Source organism: Oncorhynchus mykiss, chromosome 16, assembly GCF_057628025.1.
Source record: "Oncorhynchus mykiss isolate SJ-2025 chromosome 16, ASM5762802v1, whole genome shotgun sequence".
NCBI classification, from domain to species: Eukaryota; Metazoa; Chordata; class Actinopteri; order Salmoniformes; family Salmonidae; genus Oncorhynchus; species Oncorhynchus mykiss.
In genome coordinates this window covers 2,897,666-2,923,672 of record NC_143037.1, presented here as the reverse complement: position 1 = coordinate 2,923,672, position 26,007 = coordinate 2,897,666, and the positions used below count along the sequence as shown (strand labels likewise).

General features: G+C 46.1%; 1 protein-coding gene and 1 long non-coding RNA gene across 6 annotated transcripts in view; one reads left to right on the top strand and one right to left on the bottom strand.

The window, feature by feature from the left end:
* The window catches only part of LOC149976526 (uncharacterized), a 206,188-nt gene that overhangs the window by 1,502 nt on the left and 178,679 nt on the right, over positions 1-26,007 (top strand). The gene's annotated exons all lie outside the window — the stretch shown is intronic.
* The window catches only part of slx4ip (SLX4 interacting protein), a 124,623-nt gene that overhangs the window by 27,558 nt on the left and 71,058 nt on the right, over positions 1-26,007 (bottom strand). For all 5 annotated transcript variants that reach the window (XR_016487084.1, XR_016487083.1, XM_036945974.2 and 2 more), the window contains exons 5-6: positions 23,389-23,466; positions 10,917-11,002 (exon numbers count right to left, since the gene is read on the bottom strand). Coding sequence is in view for 3 of the 5 variants with exons in the window: in XM_036945974.2 (XP_036801869.2) it covers positions 10,917-11,002; positions 23,389-23,466 (164 nt within the window). In the remaining 2 variants the exon portion in view is untranslated. The remainder of the gene's footprint in view (positions 1-10,916; positions 11,003-23,388; positions 23,467-26,007) is intronic.

The window sequence follows — 26,007 nt, the reverse complement described above, 5'->3', positions numbered from 1 at the left end:
GTGTTTCGTATGTTCGTGAGTGAGTGCATTATCTCTGAACTGTAAAGTAAAGGACAGATGTGCTTGTGTTTCGTATGTTCGTGAGTGAGTGCATTATCTCTGGACTGTAAAGTAATGGACAGATATGCAGTAATATGCTTTGACAGGGCCACTACGCTATTAGAGTGCAGCTCTGGCAGCCAGTTCTGCTATATAGAGAACATTAACCTTTTGCTGTGTCACACATTTGGATTCAGACCAGCTCTTCTTTACAAACACATCACATCAAGTAGAGGAGCACTGAAGTGTTTTACAGAAGTTCATCTATTTTCCTCTCTGCAGTTTTTCTACTGGTGTCCCCCAGGGCTCGGTACTAGTTCATCTATTTTCCTCTCTGCAGTTTTTCTACTGGTGTCCCCCAGGGCTCGGTACTAGTTCATCTATTTTCCTCTCTGCAGTTTTTCTACTCGTGTCCCCCAGGGCTCGGTACTAGTTAATCTATTTTCCTCTCTGCAGTTTTTCTACTCCTCCAGTCTCCACTCGTCCACAACCTCCTCCACTGTCTCCACAACCTCCTCCACTGTCTCCACAACCTCCTCCACTGTCTCCACAACCTCCTCCACCTACTCCACAACCTCCTCCACTGTCTCCACTCATCCACAACCTACTCCACAACCTCCTCCACTGTCTCCACTCACCCACAACCTCCTCCACTGTCTCCACACGCCTCAGACTCCAACACACCTCTGGTTCCACTAAGAAACAGACAGGGCCTGTTTGTTTGTTTTACCTCACCACATCTTCCAAGTTACAACGATAACAAACATGCATAGACCAATACCTGTACAGGTATATAGAGACAGATAGCTCCTCCTCCTTCCCTCAATATCATTTATCCCCAGGCCAAACAACTCATTTCTAAAGATCAAGATCCTAAATCTCCTGGTGTTATGTTTCTGTAGGTTTCTTCCCTCCCACATACTTTACTGTAGCTAGGTCACAAGGAGTAACTCACTGTATACCAACCAACACAGTTTAGGCTTGGCAGGCAGGCAGGTAGGGACTATGAAACTGGTTGGGTGGGGGTTGGCAGGCAGGCAGGCAGGTAGGTAGGTAGGGACTATGAAACACTTTGTTTGGGGGTTGGCAGGCAGGTAGGTAGGGACTACGAAACAGTTTGTTTGGGGGTTGGCAGGCAGGTAGGGGCTATGAAACAGTTTGGGAATGGGTTTGGGTGGGGATTGAAGGCGGGTAGGGACTATGAAACAGTTTGGTTGGGGGTTGAAGGCATGGAGGGAAGGTAGGGACTGTGAAACAGTTTGGGAGGGGGTTCGAGTGGAGGTTGGCAGGCAGGTAGGGACTATGAAACAGTTTGGGTAGGGTGTTGGCAGGCAGGTGGGAACTACAACATTTTGGGAGGGGGTTGGTAGGCAGGCAGGTAGGGACCACGAAACAGTTTGCAGGTACCTTTCCACATACTTTACTGGTAGAACCTTCTAGATTTCTACCTGCTGGTAAACCTTATTTACACCAGCGTGTCACATGTACACCTAGAGGCTAAACAACTCTAGATCACCTTTACTCCACACAAAGAGAAGCATTACAAAGCTCTCTCTCACCCTCCATTTGGCAAATCTGACCATAACTCTATCCTTCTGATTCCTGTTTACAAAAACTCAAAACAGGAAGTACCAGCGACCCGCTCAATACAGAAGTGTCCGACGAAGAGGATGCTAAGCTACAGAAGTGTCCGACGAAGAGGATGCTAAGCTACAGAAGTGTCCGACGAAGAGGATGCTAAGCTACAGAAGTGTCCGACGAAGAGGATGCTAAGCTACAGAAGTGTCCGACGAAGAGGATGCTAAGCTACAGAAGTGTCCGACGAAGAGGATGCTAAGCTACAGAAGTGTCCGACGAAGAGGATGCTAAGCTGCAGAAGTGTCCGACGAAGAGGATGCTAAGCTACAGAAGTGTCCGACGAAGAGGATGCTAAGCTACAGAAGTGTCCGACGAAGAGGATGCTAAGCTACAGAAGTGTCCGACGAAGAGGATGCTAAGCTACAGAAGTGTCCGACGAAGAGGATGCTAAGCTACGGGACTGTTTGTTAGCACAGACTGGAACATGTGATGGCATTGAGGAGTTTGCCACATAAGTCACCGATTTCAAGCAGCGGGACACTAATCCAAGCGCTTACAAGAAATCCTGCTACGCCCTCCGACAAAACCATCAAACAGGCAAAGCATCAATACAGGACCATGATCGAATCGTACTACACCAGCACTGATGCTCGTCGGATGTGGCAGGACTTGCAAACTATCAAGGATTAAAAAGGGAAACACAGCCGCAAGCTGTCCAAGACCTTTAAACAAGTTAACATTCACAAGGCCGCAGGACCAGACAGATTACCAGGACGTGTACTCAGAGCATGCGCTGACTAGCAGGCAAGGGTCTTCACTGACATTTTCAACCTCTCCCCGACCCAGTCTAATACATACATGTTTCAAGCAGATCACCATAGTCCATGTTCCAAAGAACGCCAAGGTAACCTATCTAAATTACTACCGCCCCGTAGCACTCACATCTGTAGCCATGAAGTGCTTTGAAAGGCTGGTCATGTCTCACATCAACATCATTATACCAGAAACCCTAGACCCACTCCAATTTGCATACCACCTCAACAGATCCACAGATGATGCAATCTCTATTGCACTCCACACTGCCTTTTCTCACCTGGACAAAAGGAACACCTACGTGAGAATGCTGTTCATTGGCTACAGCTCAGCGTTCAACACCATAGTGCCCACAAAGCGCATCACTAAGCTAAGGACCCTGGGTCTGAGCCCCTCCCTCTGCAACTGGATCCTGGACTTCCTGACGAGCCGCCCCCAGGTGGTGAGGGTAGGCAACAACACCAGCCATCAGTGGTCAGGTCTATGTGTATACCTTAATGTGTCTTATGATGGTGACAAAACCAATTATCCCATGAAGTTGGTTCATTCAATCACATAGCTTTTGCATCAATTTGTGTGTTACCCCATTCCATCTACACACAGAGCCCGAGTCCAGTCCACTCTATAGTGGAACTGACTGAACCCTACTGACCAGAACCCATGCGGGACTGACCAGAACCCATGCGGGACTGACCGGAACCCTGGAGGGACTGACCGGAACCCTGGAGGGACTGACCGGAACCCTGGAGGGACTGACCGGAACCCATGCGGGACTGACCGGAACCCATGCGGGACTGACCGGAACCCATGTGGGACTGACCGAAACTATGGCGGAACCTTGGCGGAACTGACCGGAACTCTGGCGGAACCCTGGCGAAACTGACCGGAACCCTAGCGGAACTGACCGGAACCCTAGCGGAACTGACCGGAACCCTAGCGGAACTGACCGGAACCCTAGCGGAACTGGCTGGAACCTCTTTTTCAGACCAACTCAGCATATGACTCATGTATTATATCACACACACACAGTGGTCAGTGAGAGAGGCTTTTGTTTCCACAGAGAAATCAGATCACATGTCAAATACAAACAAAGACCTCAGGCTGAATTCCCCTTAAAAAGACCTGGGAACCATGCTGACTGAGACACACTGTGTTCTGAAAGGCCTCTCACAAGAGATGACGACATCTGACCTGTGGAATATGCCAGAGAATCCCTCATCATTCTAGCGCAGCAACGACGTGACTTCAGTCATTTCGAGTTCAAAACCATTTTCTCAAAAATGTACATGTATAAAACTCTCTCCATTATTCAGAGAACGGGAAAGAGAACACTCCTACGTACATAAACAGAGGAAACGATGTAAACAAGTCTTTGTTTTGTTGTGAAGAAGTGGATTTATGTACACTCGTCTTGAACGTGTACCCTGTCTAATCTGTCATAAGGCCCCTTTGTTAAAATATATTTCCTTTAGAAGCGTTGTACTGCACATGACTAAATAGGGCTCCCAAGTGGCGCAGTGGTTTAAGGCACTGGATCTCAGTGAAAGAGGCGTCACTACAGTCCCTGGTTCGAATCCAGGCTGTATCACATCCGGACGCGATTGGGAGTTCGATAGGGTGGCTCACAATAGGCCCAGAGTCGTCCAGATTTGGCCGGGGTAGGCTGCCATTGTAAATAAAAAATAAACATGATTAATTTGCTCCCTTGTTAGCAGTTAGCGACAGTTGATAGTCATTTCTTGGCAGTTAACGACAAGTTTCACATTTCTTCGTTAGCAGTAAGCTAGTGAAACGTTGTCACTGTAACACTAACGAGCCAGAAACGGTTTCATTCTGTTAATGCTCTGTTCCTCACGTTGTGTGGGAGCTCCGTGTTGCGTCATTTGGGTTGTGTGGTAGGAACACGTGTGCCTTTGAGCAACGCTATACGTTGGCCTCCATCGCCGGTTCCATTCACGTAACAATTCATGATTAATGTTATTTACCGTGTGCTCATTTCGAGTGTTCATGGAAGTGATCATGTCTGTTTTGGGCAGAATATTTGTAATGTAGTAATTGTGAGGAAGCCCGTTACATTTGTATAAGCCATCAGACCACCTTGTTTCCCAGAGTCAGAATCCTTGAGGTGCCTTTTGGCAAACTCCAAGCTGGGCCTTTTACTGAGGGAATGGCTTCCGTCTGGTCACTCTACCATAAAAGGTCTGATTGGTGGAGTGCTGCAGAGATGGTTGTCCTTCTGGAAGGTTCTCCCATCTCCACAGAGGAACTCTGGAGCGCTGTCAGAGTGACCATCGGGTTCTTGGTCACCTCCCTGACCAAGGCCCTTCTTCCCCGATTGCTCAGTTTGGCCGGGGGGCCAGCTCTAGGAAGAGTCTTGGTGGTTCCAAACTTCTTCCATTTCAGAATGATGGAGGCCACTGTGTTCTTGGGGACCTTTAATGCTGCAGAAATGTTTTGGTACCCTTCCCCAGATCTTTGCCTCGACACAATCCTGTCTCAGAGCTCTACGGACAATTCCTTCGACCTCATGGCTTGGTTTTTGCTCTGACATGCCCTGTCAGCTGTGGGACCTTAGACAGGTGTGTTCCTTTCCAAATCATGTCCAATAAATTGAATTTACCACAAGTGGACTCCAATCAAGTTGTAGAAACATCTCAAAGATTATCAACGGAAACAGGATGCACCTGAGCTCAATTCCGAGTGTCATTGCAAAGGGTCTGAATACTTAAGGTATCAGTTTTCATTACGGGGTATTGTGATGTCATTACGGGGTATTGTGATGTCATTATGGGGTATTGTGATGTCATTACGGGGTATTGTGATGTCATTATGGGGTATTGTGATGTCATTACTTAAGGTATCGTTTTTTATTTTGAATACATCTGCAAACATTTCTAAAAACCTGTTTTTGATATATCATTATGGGGTGTAGTTTGATGAGGATTTAAAACATTTTAAAAAAAAATCCATTTTAGAATAAGGCTGTAAAGTAACAAAATGTGGAAAAAGTGAAGGGGTCTGAATACTTTCCAAATGAACCCTATGTGCTCACTGCCCACAAAATGAGGTGGAAACTGAGCTGCACTTCCTAACCTCCTGTCAAATGTACGACCGTGTTAGAGACACATATTTTTCCTCCGATTACACAGATCCACAAAGAATTTGAAAACAAATCCAATCTTGATAAATAAATACCACAGTGTGCCATCACAGCAGCAATATTTGTGACCTGTTGCCACATGAAAATGGAAAACAGTGAAGAACAAACATTGTAAATACAACCCATATTTATGTTTGTTTATTTTACTTTCATACTTCAACTACTTTAAATGTCCCTTTGAAACATTTACGAAAGTATGTTTAATGTTAAATTGTTTATTTCACTTTTACTTATTATCTATTTCACTTACTTTGGCAATGTAGATATATTTTTTCCCATGCTAATAAAGCCTGTTAAACAGAATTTAATTGGAATTGAGAGAGCTCCACCACAAGAGTCCCCCTCCACTCCTCTCCAGTCTGCCTGTCTGAACCAGATCCTGAGGAGGGGAACGAGAGAAGTGCATCCTCTCCCTCTCTATCCCCCTCGCTCACACTCCATCCCTCTCTCTCTCGCTCCATCTCTCTGTCTCCCTCCCCCTCTCGGTCTCCCTCCCCCTCCCTCCTCCCTCTCTCGCTCTATCCCCCTCGCTCACGCTCCATCTCTCTCTCCCTCCCCCTCTCTGTCTCCCTCCCCATCTCTGTCTCCCTCTCTGTCTCCCTCTCCCTCTCTTTCAGCTGGAAAAGGTTGGGGCCTTAAACAATCTGAACTCTTCACTGACGTCAACTGAAAATATTACAAGAGTGTTGCTTTTGCTTTCAGTCAACGCCAGAGTAGTGGGAGAGACTGGGAGACTCACAGAGTAGGGGGAGAGACTAGGAGACTCATAGAGCAGTGGGAGAGACTGGAAGAATCACAGAGCAGGGGGAGAGACTCACAGAGCAGTGGGAGAGACTGGGAGACTCACAGAGTAGGGGGAAAGACTGGGAGACTCACAGAGCAGTGGGAGAGACTGGGAGACTCACAGAGCAGGGGGAGAGACTGGAAGACTCAACAAGCAGTGGGAGAGACTGGGAGACTCACAGAGCAGTGGGAGAGACTGGGAGACTCACAGAGCAGTGGGAGAGACTGGGAGACTCACAGAGCAGTGGGAGAGACTGGGAAACTCAGAGTAAAGAGAAACAATAGCAAAAGCTGTGATAGAATAACAGAGAGGGAGAGACACCCCGATCATGGGGTAGACAGATGGAACACAGAGTCCAAATGGCACTTTATTCCATTTATAGTGCACTGTATCACCATAGGGAACCGGTATAAAGTAGTGCGCTATGTAGGGAATAGAGTGCCATTTGGGAGGTAGACATAGAGACATCCTCCATGGTCCTCTGATGTCTGCGCCAAGGTGAGAATGAGGCTCCTCGTTGATTTCCCACAGTCCTCTCTGGGGAGGGCAGAGCGGGTTCAAATGAGAACTAGTTTCTGGAAGACTCTACGTCTGTCATGACTGGACACAGAATAACTAAAGAGAAAGGTCATATGACGTGGGCGAGAGTGTGTGTGTCACACAGCGTGGGCTCTGAACGGTGGGGCTATGGTCGACTACGGCTGTTCCTACGCTGACTACAGCTGTTCCTACACTGACTACAGCTGCTGTTCCTACACTGACTACAGCTGCTGTTCCTACACTGACTACAGCAGCTGTTCCTACACTGACAACAGCTGCTGTTCCTACACTGACTACAGCTGCTGTTCCTACACTGACAACAGCTGCTGTTCCTACACTGACAACAGCTGCTGTTCCTACACTGACTACAGCTGTTCCTACACTGACTACAGCTGTTCCTACACTGACTACAGCTGTTCCTACACTGACTACAGCTGCTGTTCCTACACTGACTACAGCTGTTCCTACACTGACTACAGCTGTTCCTACACTGACTACAGCTGTTCCTACACTGACTACAGCTGCTGTTCCTACACTGACTACGGCTGTTCCTACACTGACTACAGCTGTTCCTACACCGACTACGGTTGTTCCTACACTGACTACAGCTGCCGTTCCTACGCCGACTACAGCTGCCGTTCCTACGCCGACTACAGCTGCCGTTCCTACGCCGACTACATCTGCCGTTCCTACGCCGACTACATCTGCCGTTCCTACGCCGACTACATCTGCCGTTCCTACGCCGACTACATCTGCCGTTCCTACGCCGACTACATCTGCCGTTCCTACGCCGACTACATCTGCCGTTCCTACGCCGACTACATCTGCCGTTCCTACGCCGACTACATCTGCCGTTCCTACGCCGACTACAGCTGCTGTTCCTACACCGACTACAGCTGTTCCTACACCGACTACAGATGTTCCTACACTGACTACAGCAGCTGTTCCTACACTGACTACAGCAGCTGTTCCCACACCGACTACAGCAGCTGTTCCTACACCAACTACAGCAGCTGTTCCTACACCGACTACAGCAGCTGTTCCTACACCGACTACAGCAGCTGTTCCTACACCGACTACAGCAGCTGTTCCTACACCAACTACAGCAGCTGTTCCTACACCGACTACAGCTGTTCCTACACCGACTACAGATGTTCCTACACTGACTACAGCAGCTGTTCCTACACTGACTACAGCAGCTGTTCCCACACCGACTACAGCAGCTGTTCCTACACCAACTACAGCAGCTGTTCCTACACCGACTACAGCAGCTGTTCCTACACCGACTACAGCAGCTGTTCCTACACCGACTACAGCAGCTGTTCCTACACCGACTACAGCAGCTGTTCCTACACTGACTACAGCAGCTGTTCCCACACCGACTACAGCAGCTGTTCCCACACCGACTACAGCAGCTGTTCCTACACAGACTACAGCAGCTGTTCCTACACCAACTACAGCAGCTGTTCCTACACCGACTACAGCAGCTGTTCCTACACCGACTACAGCAGCTGTTCCTACACCGACTACAGCTGTTCCTACACCGACTACAGCTGTTCCTACACCGACTACAGCTGTTCCTACACCGACTATAGCTGTTCCTACACTGACTACAGCTGTTCCTACACTGACTACAGCTGTTCCTACACTGACTACAGCTTTCCCCCAAACTTCTGAATGTGAATCAAATCAATGAAGGCACATGACTTCTGACTAGGAAACAACCATGGGAATCTCCCTCAGACCAGACAACAGTGTTGAGTTTGTGTTGGTGTGAGAGAAAATATACGTGTTGAAAGGAATGGTGGTCTCTCACATTACCAACTATAGTCAGATAAATATTCAGAGCCTAGCCTAGGCCTACACGTTCCTAGAAGGCACTACACGTTCTTAGAAGGCACTACACGTTCCTAGAAGGCACTACACGTTCCTAGAAGGCACTACACATTCTTAGAAGGTACTACACGTTCTTAGAAGGCACTACACATTCTTAGAAGGTACTACACGTTCTTAGAAGGCACTACATGTTCTTAGAAGGCACTACAGGTTCTTAGAAGGCACTACACATTCTTAGAAGGCACTACACATTCTTAGAAGGTACTGCCTATTATTCACCCTGCACTGACTGTACTAGCCTACACATCACACTGCACTGACTGTACTAGCCTACACATCACACTGCACTGACTGTACTAACCTACACATCACCCTGCACTCACTGTACTAGCCTACACATCCCCCTGCACTGACTGTACTAGCCTACACATCCCCCTGCACTGACTGTACTAGCCTACACATCACCCTGCACTGACTGTACTAGCCTACACATCACCCTGCACTGACTGTACTAACCTACACATCACCCTGCACTGACTGTACTAGCCTACACATCGCCCTGCACTGACTGTACTAACCTACACATTACCCTGCACTGACTGTACTAGCCTACACATCACCCTGCACAGACTGTACTAGCCTACACATCACCCTGCACTGACTGTACTAGCCTATACATCACCCTGCACTGACTGTACTAGCCTACACATCACCCTGCACTGACTGTACTAGCTACACATCACCCTGCACTGACTGTACTAGCCTACACATCACCCTGCACTGACTGTACTAGCCTACACATCGCCCTGCACTGACTGTACTAACCTACACATTACCCTGCACTGACTGTACTAGCCTACACATCACCCTGCACAGACTGTACTAGCCTACACATCACCCTGCACTGACTGTACTAGCCTATACATCACCCTGCACTGACTGTACTAGCCTACACATCACCCTGCACTGACTGTACTAGCTACACATCACCCTGCACTGACTGTACTAGCCTACACATCACCCTGAACTGACTGTACATCACCCTGCACTGACTGTACTAGCCTATAGATCACCCTGCACTGACTGTACTAGCCTACACATCACCCTGCACTGACTGTACATCACCCATCACTGACTGTACTAGCCTACACATCATCCTGCACTGACTGTACTAGCCTACACATCACCCTGAACTGAATGTACTAGCATACACATCACCCTACACATCACCCTGCACTGACTGTACATCACCCTGCACTGACTGTACTAGCCTACACATCACCCTACACATCACCCTGCACTGACTGTACATCACCCTGCACTGACTGTACATCACCCTGCACTGACTGTACTAGCCTACACATCACCCTGCACTGACTGTACATCACCCTGCACTGACTGTACATCACCCTGCACTGACTGTACTAGCCTACACATCTGCAATCTTCCTCTGAGATGCTTTATAAATACGGCCTGAAACAGAATGCTCCCAGGGTTTAATGTAGCCAAGCTCTTTTCAGCCCGGTCTCAGTCTCAGTGAATATCCTAGTCTGGTCCCAGGTCTGTTCGTGCTGTCTTGCCAACCCCTCTGGTCATTGGGTTCAATAAGACTAGTCTGGTCCCAGGTCTGTTCGTGCTGTCTTGCCAACCCCTATGGTCATTGTGACAAGATCACACAAACAGATGTCGGTCTGTCCCTGGACCCCAGATCCAGTGACGTGTGACCCCTGTAAACTCTGGAACCCTTCACCCCACAACTCCTTGAACCCACAACCTCAGACACTCTGTCCCAATCTTGTCCCCATCCCTGTGAGTAGGGGTCGGGGGCCTGGAAATAACCCTGGCAGGTCCAGGGGCCACACTACTTAAACAAAGCCAGCATATACAGACCGAAATGGCACCCTATTCCCTATAAAGTGCCCTACTTTGACCAGGGTCCATAGGGAAGAGGGTGCCATTTTGGACACATCCAGTGGGACCCGGGCGCACAATTTGGCAGAGCATCCAGGGGCTAATCTAAGTAAACAACTTCCAGCACATACAGTGGGAAGTGGGAGCAGTATTTGGCACCGAAGCCCTATAATAACAGACAGACAGCCCCGTGCTGGTGATGTTGCCAAGCGACTGGAAGGAAGAGGAAGTAGTGGAGTATAAACAGCCACTCACCACGGTTACGGCCGGGGTCGGGTTAGCTGAGGCATCCTCCAGTCGGCTCACACACACCACATAACGCTCAGGAAACACACGCAGTTCTGGGGAGAAAACACACACATACATTATACACACACACACACCACATAACGCTCAGGAAACACACGCAGTTCTGGGGAGAAAACACACACACAATATATACACAAACACACACATTATGATAGTGAATATAATAAAATGGAAGTCTTGGCCAGATATCCAGCTGAATCAGTGTGAGGTTAGCAAGGCCAGATATCCAACTGAATCAAGGTGAGGTTAGCAAGGCCAGATATCCAACTGAATCAGAGTGAGGTTAGCAAGGCCAGATATCCAACTGAATCAGAGTGAGGTTAGCAAGGCCAGATATCCAGCTGAATCAAGGAGAGGTTAGCAAGGCCAGATATCCAGCTGAATCAGAGTGAGGTTAGCAAGGCCAGATATCCAGCTGAATCAAGGAGAGGTTAGCAAGGCCAGATATCCAACTGAATCAAGGTGAGGTTAGCAAGGCCAGATATCCAACTGAATCAAGGTGAGGTTAGCAAGGCCAGATATCCAACTGAATCAAGGTGAGGTTAGCAAGGCCAGATATCCAACTGAATCAAGGTGAGGTTAGCAAGGCCAGATATCCAACTGAATCAAGGTGAGGTTAGCAAGGCCAGATATCCAACTGAATCAAGGTGAGGTTAGCAAGGCCAGATATCCAACTGAATCAAGGTGAGGTTAGCAAGGCCAGATATCCAGCTGAATCAGAGTGAGGTTAGCAAGGCCAGATATCCAGCTGAATCAAGGTGAGGTTAGCAAGGCCAGATATCCAACTGAATCAGAGTGAGGTTAGCAAGGCCAGATATCCAGTTGAATCAAGGTGAGGTTAGCAAGGCCAGATATCCAGCTGAATCAAGGTGAGGTTAGCAAGGCCAGATATCCAGCTGAATCAAGGTGAGGTTAGCAAGGCCAGATATCCAGCTGAATCAGAGTGAGGTTAGCAAGGCCAGATATCCAACTGAATCAAGGTGAGGTTAGCAAGGCCAGATATCCAACTGAATCAAGGTGAGGTTAGCAAGGCCAGATATCCAGCTGAATCAGAGTGAGGTTAGCAAGGCCAGATATCCAGCTGAATCAAGGTGAGGATAGCAAGGCCAGATATCCAGCTGAATCAAGGTGAGGTTAGCAAGGCCAGATATCCAGCTGAATCAAGGTGAGGTTAGCAAGGCCAGATATCCAGCTGAATCAGAGTGAGGTTAGCAAGGCCAGATATCCAACTGAATCAAGGTGAGGTTAGCAAGGCCAGATATCCAGCTGAATCAAGGTGAGGTTAGCAAGGCCAGATATCCAGCTGAATCAGAGTGAGGTTAGCAAGGCCAGATATCCAGTTGAATCAAGGTGAGGTTAGCAAGGCCAGATATCCAACTGAATCAGAGTGAGGTTAGCAAGGCCAGATATCCAGTTGAATCAGAGTGAGGTTAGCAAGGCCAGATATCCAACTGAATCAGAGTGAGGTTAGCAAGGCCAGATATCCAGCTGAATCAAGGTGAGGTTAGCAAGGCCAGATATCCAACTGAATCAGAGTGAGGTTAGCAAGGCCAGATATCCAGTTGAATCAAGGTGAGGTTAGCAAGGCCAGATATCCAGCTGAATCAGAGTGAGGTTAGCAAGGCCAGATATCCAGTTGAATCAAGGTGAGGTTAGCAAGGCCAGATATCCAGCTGAATCAAGGTGAGGTTAGCAAGGCCAGATATCCAACTGAATCAAGGAGAGGTTAGCAAGGCCAGATATCCAGCTGAATCAGAGTGAGGTCAGCAAGGCCAGATATCCAGCTGAATCAGAGTGAGGTCAGCAAGGCCAGATATCCAGTTGAATCAGAGTGAGGTTAGCAAGGCCAGATATCCAGTTGAATCAGAGTGAGGTCAGCAAGGCCAGATATCCAGCTGAATCAGAGTGAGGTCAGCAAGGCCAGATATCCAGCTGAATCAGAGTGAGGTTAGCAAGGCCAGATATCCAGTTGAATCAAGGTGAGGTTAGCAAGGCCAGATATCCAACTGAATCAGAGTGAGGTTAGCAAGGCCAGATATCCAGTTGAATCAAGGTGAGGTTAGCAAGGCCAGATATCCAACTGAATCAGAGTGAGGTTAGCAAGGCCAGATATCCAGCTGAATCAAGGTGAGGTTAGCAAGGCCAGATATCCAACTGAATCAGAGTGAGGTTAGCAAGGCCAGATATCCAGTTGAATCAAGGTGAGGTTAGCAAGGCCAGATATCCAGCTGAATCAGAGTGAGGTTAGCAAGGCCAGATATCCAGTTGAATCAAGGTGAGGTTAGCAAGGCCAGATATCCAGCTAAATCAAGGTGAGGTTAGCAAGGCCAGATATCCAACTGAATCAAGGAGAGGTTAGCAAGGCCAGATATCCAGCTGAATCAGAGTGAGGTTAGCAAGGCCAGATATCCAACTGAATCAAGGAGAGGTTAGCAAGGCCAGATATCCAGCTGAATCAGAGTGAGGTTAGCAAGGCCAGATATCCAACTGAATCAGAGTGAGGTTAGCAAGGCCAGATATCCAGTTGAATCAGAGTGAGGTTAGCAAGGCCAGATATCCAGTTGAATCAGAGTGAGGTTAGCAAGGCCAGATATCCAGCTGAATCAGAGTGAGGTTAGCAAGGCCAGATATCCAGTTGAATCAGAGTGAGGTTAGCAAGGCCAGATATCCAGTTGAATCAGAGTGAGGTCAGCAAGGCCAGATATCCAGCTGAATCAGAGTGAGGTTAGCAAGGCCAGATATCCAGCTGAATCAAGGTGAGGATAGCAAGGCCAGATATCCAGCTGAATCAAGGTGAGGTTAGCAAGGCCAGATATCCAGCTGAATCAAGGTGAGGTTAGCAAGGCCAGATATCCAGCTGAATCAGAGTGAGGTTAGCAAGGCCAGATATCCAACTGAATCAAGGTGAGGTTAGCAAGGCCAGATATCCAGCTGAATCAAGGTGAGGTTAGCAAGGCCAGATATCCAGCTGAATCAGAGTGAGGTTAGCAAGGCCAGATATCCAGTTGAATCAAGGTGAGGTTAGCAAGGCCAGATATCCAGCTGAATCAAGGTGAGGTTAGCAAGGCCAGATATCCAACTGAATCAAGGAGAGGTTAGCAAGGCCAGATATCCAGCTGAATCAGAGTGAGGTCAGCAAGGCCAGATATCCAGCTGAATCAGAGTGAGGTCAGCAAGGCCAGATATCCAGTTGAATCAGAGTGAGGTTAGCAAGGCCAGATATCCAGTTGAATCAGAGTGAGGTCAGCAAGGCCAGATATCCAGCTGAATCAGAGTGAGGTCAGCAAGGCCAGATATCCAGCTGAATCAGAGTGAGGTTAGCAAGGCCAGATATCCAGTTGAATCAAGGTGAGGTTAGCAAGGCCAGATATCCAACTGAATCAGAGTGAGGTTAGCAAGGCCAGATATCCAGTTGAATCAAGGTGAGGTTAGCAAGGCCAGATATCCAACTGAATCAGAGTGAGGTTAGCAAGGCCAGATATCCAGCTGAATCAAGGTGAGGTTAGCAAGGCCAGATATCCAACTGAATCAGAGTGAGGTTAGCAAGGCCAGATATCCAGTTGAATCAAGGTGAGGTTAGCAAGGCCAGATATCCAGCTGAATCAGAGTGAGGTTAGCAAGGCCAGATATCCAGTTGAATCAAGGTGAGGTTAGCAAGGCCAGATATCCAGCTAAATCAAGGTGAGGTTAGCAAGGCCAGATATCCAACTGAATCAAGGAGAGGTTAGCAAGGCCAGATATCCAGCTGAATCAGAGTGAGGTTAGCAAGGCCAGATATCCAACTGAATCAAGGAGAGGTTAGCAAGGCCAGATATCCAGCTGAATCAGAGTGAGGTTAGCAAGGCCAGATATCCAACTGAATCAGAGTGAGGTTAGCAAGGCCAGATATCCAGTTGAATCAGAGTGAGGTTAGCAAGGCCAGATATCCAGTTGAATCAGAGTGAGGTTAGCAAGGCCAGATATCCAGCTGAATCAGAGTGAGGTTAGCAAGGCCAGATATCCAGTTGAATCAGAGTGAGGTTAGCAAGGCCAGATATCCAGTTGAATCAGAGTGAGGTCAGCAAGGCCAGATATCCAGCTGAATCAGAGTGAGGTTAGCAAGGCCAGATATCCAGTTGAATCAGAGTGAGGTTAGCAAGGCCAGATATCCAACTGAATCAGAGTGAGGTTAGCAAGGCCAGATATCCAACTGAATCAGAGTGAGGTTAGCAAGGCCAGATATTTACAAAACCCTCATACCACAGAAAGTTTACAGATGTTTCCCGTGTGTGTGTGTGTGTGTGTGTGTGTGCGCGTCTGGCTCAGAACTACGTGATTAACAGCATATAATATGGAGCAACTTAGTCAAAAATTACAAATCACATCTGTCCAAAATGGCGCCCTATTCCCTATATAGTACACTACTGTAGACCAGGGCCCTATTCCCTATATAGTACACTACTGTAGACCAGGGCCCTATTCCATATATAGTACACTACTGTAGGCCAGGGCCCTATCCCTATATAGTACACTACTGTAGACCAGAGCCCTATTCCCTATATAGTACACTACTTTAGACCAGGGCCCTATTCTCTATATAGTACACTACTGTAGACCAGGGCCCTAATCCCTATATAGTGCACTACTGTAGACCAGGGCCCTATTCCCTATATAGTGCACTACTTTAGACCAGGGCCCTATTCTCTATATAGTACACTACTGTAGACCAGGGCCCTAATCCCTATATAGTGCACTACTGTAGACCAGGGCCCTATTCCCTATATAGTACAGTACTGTAGACCAGAGCCCTATCCCCTATATAGTGCACTACTGTAGACCAGGGCCCTATTCCCTATATAGTGCACTACTGTAGACCAGGGCCCTATCCCCTATATAGTGCATTACTGTAGACCAGGGCCCTATTCCCTATATAGTACACTACTGTAGGCCAGGGCCCTATCCCTATATAGTACACTACTGTAGACCAGAGCCCTATTTCCTATATAGTACACTACTGTAGACCAGGGCCCTATCCCCTATATAGTGCACTACTGTAGACCAGGGCCCTATTCCCTATATAGTGCACTACTGTAGACCAGGGCCCTATTCCCTATAAAGTACAGTACTGTAGACCAGGGCCCTATTCTCTATATAGTACACTACTGTAGACCAGGGCCCTAATCCCTATATAGTACAGTACTGTAGACCAGGGCCCTATTCCCTATATAGTACAGTACTGTAGACCAGGGCCCTCTTCTCTATATAGTACACTACTGTAGACCAGGGCCCTAATCCCTATATAGTGCACTACTGTAGACCAGGGCCCTAATCCCTATATAGTACAGTACTGTAGACCAGGGCCCTATTCTCTATATAGTACACTACTGTAGACCAGGGCCCTATTCCCTATATAGTACAGTACTGTAGACCAGGGCCCTATTCCCTATATAGTACACTACTGTAGACCAGGGCCCTATTCCCTATATAGTGCAGTACTGTAGACCAGAGCCCTATTCCCTATATAGTACACTACTGTAGACCAGGGCCCTATTCCCTATATAGTACAGTACTGTAGACCAGGGCCCTATTCCCTATATAGTACAGTACTGTAGACCAGGGCCCTATTCCCTATATAGTACAGTACTGTAGACCAGGGCCCTATTCCCTATATAGTGCAGTACTGTAGACCAGAGCCCTATTCCCTATATAGTACACTACTGTAGACCAGGGCCCTATTCCCTATATAGTACAGTACTGTAGACCAGGGCCCTATTCCCCATATAGTACACTACTGTAGACCAGGGCCCTATTCCCTATATAGTACACTACTGTAGACCAGGGCCCTATTCCCTATATAGTGCAGTACTGTAGACCAGAGCCCTATTCCCTATATAGTACACTACTGTAGACCAGGGCCCTATTCTCTATATAGTGCAGTACTGTAGACCAGAGCCCTATTCCCTATATAGTACACTACTGTAGACCAGGGCCCTATTCCATATATAGTACACTACTGTAGGCCAGGGCCCTATCCCTATATAGTACACTACTGTAGACCAGAGCCCTATTCCCTATATAGTACACTACTGTAGACCAGGGCCCTATCCCCTATATAGTGCACTACTGTAGACCAGGGCCCTATTCCCTATATAGTGCACTACTGTAGACCAGGGCCCTATCCCCTATATAGTGCACTACTGTAGACCAGGGCCCTATTCCCTATATAGTACACTACTGTAGGCCAGGGCCCTATCCCTATATAGTACACTACTGTAGACCAGAGCCCTATTCCCTATATAGTACACTACTGTAGACCAGGGCCCTATCCCCTATATAGTGCACTACTGTAGACCAGGGCCCTATTCCCTATATAGTGCACTACTGTAGACCAGGGCCCTATTCCCTATATAATACACTACTGTAGACCAGGGCCCTATTCCCTATATAGTGCACTACTGTAGACCAGGGCCCTAATCCCTATATAGTACAGTACTGTAGACCAGGGCCCTATTCCCTATATAGTACACTACTGTAGACCAGGGCCCTAATCCCTATATAGTACAGTACTGTAGACCAGGGCCCTATTCTCTATATAGTACACTACTGTAGACCAGGGCCCTAATCCCTATATAGTACAGTACTGTAGACCAGGGCCCTATTCTCTATATAGTACACTACTGTAGACCAGGGCCCTATTCCCTATATAGTACAGTACTGTAGACCAGGGCCCTATTCTCTATATAGTACACTACTGTAGACCAGGGCCCTATTCTCTATATAGTACACTACTGTAGACCAGGGCCCTATTCCCTATATAGTACACTACTGTAGACCAGGGCCCTATTCCCTATATAGTACACTACTGTAGACCAGGGCCCTATTCTCTATATAGTACACTACTGTAGACCAGGGCCCTATTCTCTATATAGTACACTACTGTAGACCAGGGCCCTATTCTCTATATAGTACACTACTGTAGACCAGGGCCCTATTCTCTATATAGTACACTACTGTAGACCAGGGCCCTATTCCCTATATAGTACAGTACTGTAGACCAGGGCCCTATTCCCTATATAGTACACTACTGTAGACCAGGGCCCTATTCCCTATATAGTACAGTACTGTAGACCAGGGCCCTATTCTCTATATAGTACACTACTGTAGACCAGGGCCCTATTCCCTATATAGTACACTACTGTAGACCAGGGCCCTATTCCCTATATAGTACACTACTGTAGACCAGGGCCCTATTCCCTATATAGTACACTACTGTAGACCAGGGCCCTATTCTCTATATAGTACACTACTGTAGACCAGGGCCCTATTCCCTATATAGTACACTACTGTAGACCAGGGCCCTATTCCCTATATAGTACACTACTGTAGACCAGGGCCCTATTCTCTATATAGTACACTACTGTAGACCAGGGCCCTATTCTCTATATAGTACACTACTGTAGACCAGGGCCCTATTCTCTATATAGTACACTACTGTAGACCAGGGCCCTATTCTCTATATAGTACACTACTGTAGACCAGGGCCCTATTCCCTATATAGTACAGTACTGTAGACCAGGGCCCTATTCCCTATATAGTACACTACTGTAGACCAGGGCCCTATTCCCTATATAGTACAGTACTGTAGACCAGGGCCCTATTCTCTATATAGTACACTACTGTAGACCAGGGCCCTATTCCCTATATAGTACACTACTGTAGACCAGGGCCCTATTCCCTATATAGTACACTACTGTAGACCAGGGCCCTATTCCCTAGATAGTACACTACTGTAGACCAGGGCCCTATTCTCTATATAGTACACTACTGTAGACCAGGGCCCTATTCCCTATATAGTACACTACTGTAGACCAGGGCCCTATTCCCTATATAGTACACTACTGTAGACCAGGGCCCTATTCTCTATATAGTACACTACTGTAGACCAGGGCCCTATTCCCTATATAGTACACTACTGTAGACCAGGGCCCTATTCCCTATATAGTACACTACTGTAGACCAGGGCCCTATTCCCTATATAGTACACTACTGTAGACCAGGGCCCTATTCTCTATATAGTACGCTACTGTAGACCAGGGCCCTATTCCCTATATAGTACACTACTGTAGACCAGAGCCCTATTCCCTATATAGTACACTACTGTAGACCAGAGCCCTATTCCCTATATAGTACACTACTGTAGACCAGGGCCCTATTCCCTATATAGTACACTACTGTAGACCAGGGCCCTATTCCCTACATATAATATACTTATATAAAATACAAAATAAACTGTTTGGCTGCTTGTTGTCTCTCAAGACTGTACACAGTAGAGTCAGCTGAATATCCTCCAGTCCACCTAGACTTTCATTAGAATAACCACATTGCTTAACAGAACAATATACAGCCATCATGTTGACCATGTCTGATATATACAGTGTATTCGGAAGGTATTCAGACCCCTTCCCGTTTACTACATTATGTTACAGCCTTATTCAAATCTACACACAATACCCAATAATGACAGCGTGAAAACAGGTTTAGACATTTTTGCAAATGTATTAAAAAATTTAAAAACTCGAGGCTGTAATCGCTGCCAAAGGTGATTCAACAAAGTACTGAGTAAAGGGTCTGAATACTTCTGTAAATGTGATAGTTCTCTTCATTAATTTATTTTATAAAATTGATAAAAACCTGTATTTGCTTTGTCATTATTGGGTAGTGTGTGTAGAGTGATGAGGGAACTAAAATCGTGTAGTTTTAGAATAAGGCTGTAACGTAACAAAATGTGGAAAAGGGGTATAAATAGTTTTGAATGCACAGCAGGCCTACCCATTGGATTGTCATTCTGTTGTTTCTCCAATTAAGGAGTCAGGGGGCAGATATGAACTTTACTGACATGTCTGGGGTCAGCTTAGGACACTGTTCATCTTCAGGGAAACAATATTAAGGGTTACGAGAGGAAGAGTTCCATTTGGGAGGAAGGGGACCATGAAAGTGTCTCAAGAGGAAGAGTTCCATTTGGGAGGAAGGGGACCATGAAAGTGTCTCAAGAGGAAGAGTTCCATTTGGGAGGAAGAGGACCATGAAAGTGTCCCAACAGGAAGGGGACATGTAGTTCCCATGAATAAGGTCAGGGACAGGAGATGGGCCATGGAGATGTAACATTCTCAGTCTCACAGCCCTCCTATAGAAGGAAAGGGACTCCCAGCTCTTTACGGTCTCAGTAAGGAGGCCCTTCAGGGACAACCTTAACACCAGACTAAGACAGCCCACCAGGGACAAATTTAATGCCAGACTAAGGAGGCCCTCCAGGGACAAACAACGGCAGATTAAGGAGACCCTCCAGAGACAAACCTAACAGCAGGATGTTCTCAAGCGTGCACATGGCCATAGCAGGTAGGGTCAGGATGTTAAAACAAGTGAAGGAGAGACCTTTTAAAAGGTAGATTGTGTGGACTCACTGCTTTGCATAAGCACATACAGCACCAGTCAAACATTTGGACACACCTACTCATTCAAGGGATTTTTTATTATTTTCTACATTGTAGAATAATAGTGAAGACATCAAAACTATGAAATAACACATATGGAATCATGTAGTAACCAAAAAAGTGATAAATAAAACAAAATATATTTAATATTTTAGATTCTTCAAAGTAGCCACCCTTTGCCTTGATGACAGCTTTGCACACTCTTGGCATTCTCTCAACCAGCTTCATGAGGTAGTCATCTGGAATGCATTTCAACTTGTATATTATTTAATTTATTTAAACGTTTATTTAACTAGGCAAGTCAGTTTGGAACAAATTCTTATTTGCAATGACGGCCAACTCCGGACAAGCCATAACCCGGACGACGCTGGGCCAATTATGCGCCGCCCTATGGGACTCCCAATCACGGCCGGTTGTGATACAGCCTGGAATCAAACCAGGTCTGTAGTGACGCTTCTAGCACTGAGATGCAGTGCCTTAGACCGCTGTGTCACTCGGGAGCCCCCCAATGAATAGGTGTGCCTTGTTAAAAATACATTTGTGGAATTTCTTTCCTTCTTAATGTGTTTGAGCCAATCACAACGTAGCCAGTCAGGTGTGTTGTAACAAGGTAGGGGTGGTATACAGAAGATAGCCCTATTTGGTGAAATACCAAGTCCATATTATGGCAAGAACAGCTCAAATAAGCAAAGAGAAACTACAGTCCATCACTACTTTAAGACATGAAGGTCAGTCAATACAGAAAATGTCAAGAACTTCTAAAGTTTCTTCAAGTGCGGTCGAAAAAACCATCAAGCGCTATGATGAAACTGGCTCTCATGAGGACCGCCACAGGAAAGGAAGACCCAGAGGTTCCTCTGCTGCAGAGGATCAGTTCATTATAGATACCACCATCTCAGATGGCAGCCCAAATAAACGCTTCACAGAGTTCAAATAAAGACACATTTCAACATCATCTGTTCAGAGGAGACTGCGTGAATCAGGCCTTCATGGTCGAATTGGTGTAAAGAAACCTCTACTAAAGGACATCAATAAGAAGAAGAGACTTCCATGGGCCAAGCAACACAAGGAATGGACATTAGACTGGTGGAAATTTGTCCTTTGGTCTGGAGTCCAAATTTTAGATTTTTGGTTCCAACCGCTGTGTCTTTGTGAGACGCAGAGTAGGTGAACGGATGATCTCTGCATGTGTGGTTCCCACCGTGAAGCATGGAGGAGGAGGTGTGATGGTGCTTTGCTGGTGACACTGTGGGATTTATTTAGAATTCAAGGCACAGTTAACCAGCATGGCTTCCACAGTATTATGCAGCGATATGCCATCCCATCTGGTTAGTGTTTAGTGGGACTATCATTTGTTTTTCAACAGGACAATGACCCAACACACACCTCCAGGCTGTGTAAGGGCTATTTGACCAAGAAGGAGCATGATGGAGTGCTGCATCAGATGACCTGGCCTCCACAATCACCCAACCTCAAGCCAATTGAGAGTTTGGGATGAGTTGGATCGCAGAGTGAAGGAAAAGCATCCAACAAGTGCTCAGCATATATATATATATATATATATATATATATATATATATATATATATATATATATATATAAAACTCCTTCAAGACTGTTGAATAATAATTCTTCATGAAGCTGGTTGACAGAATGCCAAGAGTGTGCAAAGCTGTCATCAAGGCAAAGGGTCTAAAATATATTTTGATTTGTTTATCACTGTTTTGGTTACTACATGATTCCATATGTGTTATTTCATAGTTTTGATTTCTTCACTACTATTCTACAATGTAGAACATTTTAAAAAATAAAGAAAAACCCTTGAATGAGTAGGTGTGTCCAAACTTTTGAATGGAACTGTACATAAAGATGATTTATGAGTTCAAGGGTCTTTAAGGGCACGTACAAGCATCCTCTTCTGAACTCTTTCAATATACACATGGTATACTTTCAAGTCAGCACTGAAGCAATGCAAATTACGGGTTTGCTTGAACTGAACTAGAGTCCTGTCCAGGGGGTGTACTACGGGCCGCTCTGGCTCAGACAAGGCTCCCTTACATGGACTGCAGTGCTGAGACGGAAACAGAAGGGAGATGGACACAACAGAAGAGGCGACCCTCTCGAACATGATGTAATATACTTTCCAGAGTTAAGGTCAAAACCATGTTCAATTCCAGTCAATTCAAAAAGTAAACCAAATTCCATTTCAATTCCAAATTGTCCTCATTGAAAAACATTGGAGAACAGGAATTTCAGTGCGCTTCCTGAATTGAAATGAAGTTTGACCCCAACCCCGTTACCTACCAGTGTCCCTTGTACTGCTTCTTAAATTGACCCCAACCCTGATTACCTACCAGTGTCCCTTGTACTGATTCTTAAATTGGCCCCAACCCCGTTACCTACCAGTGTCCACTGTACTGCTTCTTAAATTGACCCCAACCCTGATTCCTACCAGTGTCCCTTGTACTGATTCTTAAATTGGCCCCAACCCTGTTACCTACCAGTGTCCACTGTACTGCTTCTTAAATTGACCCCAACCCCGTTACCTACCAGTGTCCCTTGTACTGATTCTTAAATTGGCCCCAACCCCGTTACCTACCAGTGTCCCTTGTACTGATTCTTAAATTGGCCCCAACCCCGTTACCTACCAGTGTCCCTTGTACTGATTCTTAAATTGGCCCCAACCCCGTTACCTACCAGTGTCCCCTGTACTGCTTCTTAAATTGACTCCAGCCCTGATACCTACCAGTGTCCCTTGTACTGATTCTTAAATTGACCCCAACCCCATTACCTACCAGTGTCCACTGTACTGCTTCTTAAATTGACTCCAGCCCTGATACCTACCAGTGTCCCCTGTACTGCTTATTTTCCTGGGTATAATATACGTGAATACCTACCATACTGATGCTTGACAATACACTGCAGGTATAAACTAGGTGATTACCAACCTCCATACTGATGCTTGACAATACACCACAGGTTGAAATGTCTCTTCACGAAGTTGGCCACCAGGCTAACTCTTTGCCCTGTGAAAGAAAACAAGCAGGTATAAGATTTAAAAAAATAAAAAAAACTATGTTAAGTGAGAATAGTCGTTGGTTTAAAGCTGAAAAATAAAAGAAACTCACATGAGCACCACAATGCCGATTCCACCCATGCTCTACCAAGGTTTCCCAGCATACAGCATTGACCTACTACAGAAGCTATGTTGGTATTGTACTTCAGACTATGTGTAGGCAGGTTGTTTAGGATTCAAACCTTCTCAAACAGCCTAACGCAGACTCTTAGAGGAGGTGCCCCCACAATAGTGTGATTTGTTCCACATACAAGATAAAGTATTGGATTCTTCAAACAACACAGTAGGACATCATCCCGTTACGCTACCTTTTCATGCTTTACATATTTTTTTTTATGAAAGCAAGCTTTGCTTGTATGCTTGATTGAGCCGTTTTGTCGTAATGTTGTGCCTGTATTCCTTTAAACCTTTATTTTAGACAAACATGTCCTTGGGAAAAAACAAAACAAACATAACAACATCCTATATTGATCATCCTATATATATCCTACATCCTATATTGGTCAGTAGGTGCCCAGCATAACAGGTGGTGGTGTGTTGAACACAGTAGAGGAGAAATCAGGAATGCAGACAGGCTCTGTTAGCTTATCTGTCGAACGTCGACATGTGCTCAGAACCACTTGGGTTTCAAACATGGTCCTGTTTTATCAATTGCTGTGCTGATCAATGGACAATACATGACCTATGTCGCAATAATTTTAGCTTAAAGTTATGTTTGTACTTGTCTATAAAACTATAAACGAAAGAATGGCGGAAAAATATCTCCTCCGGGAGGCGAACCCGCAATTTTCTGATCCACAAGCGGTAACTTGAACCGCCAGCCAAACTCAACTGGCGGACCGCGGTCCAAGTCTGGACCCAGAGAAGGGTCAATCCGGACAACATTGCGTTTATTTATTTTTATTTTATTTTTTACACTGCTTTAAAAATAAAATAAAAAAACAACCGTGTGCAGTGGCCTCTAACTCAGCAACCTCTCTTTCTCTCTCAAAGCAATGTCCACCTCTACTATTGCCCTGTCTAATCCAACCGTGTGCAGTGGCCTCTAACTCAGCAACCTCTCTTTCTCTCTCAAAGCAACGTCCACCTCTACTATTGCCCTGTCTAATCCAACCGTGTGCAGTGGCCTCTAACTCAGCAACCTCTCTTTCTCTCTCAAAGCAACGTCCACCTCTACTATTGCCCTGTCTAATCCAACCGTGTGCAGTGGCCTCTAACTCAGCAACCTCTCTTTCTCTCTCAAAGCAATGTCCACCTCTACTATTGCCCTGTCTAATCCAACCGTGTGCAGTGGCCTCTAACTCAGCAACCTCTCTTTCTCTCTCAAAGCAACGTCCACCTCTACTATTGCCCTGTCTAATCCAACCGTGTGCAGTGGCCTCTAACTCAGCAACCTCTCTTTCTCTCTCAAAGCAACGTCCACCTCTACTATTGCCCCGTCTAATCCAATCGTGTGCAGTGGCCTCTAACTCAGCAATCTCTCTTTCTCTCTCAAAGCAACGTCCACCTCTACTATTGCCCCGTCTAATCCAACCGTGTGCAGTGGCCTCTAACTCAGCAACCTCTCTTTCTCTCTCAAAGCAACGTCCACCTCTACTATTGCCCTGTCTAATCCAACCGTGTGCAGTGGCCTCTAACTCAGCAACCTCTCTTTCTCTCTCAAAGCAACGTCCACCTCTACTATTGCCCTGTCTAATCCAACCGTGTGCAGTGGCCTCTAACTCAGCAACCTCTCTTTCTCTCTCAAAGCAACGTCCACCTCTACTATTGCCCCGTCTAATCCAATCGTGTGGTTATTTGCAAATACAAGAGGCCGCATCTTACCCAATCACATCCATCCAAATATCTTACGCGGAACCTTGGGACAAGCAGGCAGAAAGAAACAGAAAGATTTGACTGCTGTTCAACTGTTAACTACACAGATAGGAGTGTTGTTATCAACTGTTAACTACACAGATAGGAGTGTTGTTATCAACTGTTAACTACACAGATAGGAGTGTTGTTATCAACTGTTAACTACACAGATAGGAGTGTTGTTATCAACTGTTAACTACACAGATAGGAGTGTTGTTATCAACTGTTAACTACACAGATAGGAGTGTTGTTATCAACTGTTAACTACACAGATAGGAGTGTTGTTATCAACTGTTAACTACACAGATAGGAGTGTAGTGTTCAACTGTTAACTACACAGATAGGAGTGTTGTTATCAACTGTTAACTACACAGATAGGAGTGTAGTGTTCAACTGTTAACTACACAGATAGGAGTGTTGTTATCAACTGTTAACTACACAGATAGGAGTGTTGTTATCAACTGTTAACTACACAGATAGGAGTGTTGTTATCAACTGTTAACTACACAGATAGGAGTGTTGTTATCAACTGTTAACTACACAGATAGGAGTGTTGTTATCAACTGTTAACTACACAGATAGGAGTGTTGTTATCAACTGTTAACTACACAGATAGGAGTGTTGTTATCAACTGTTA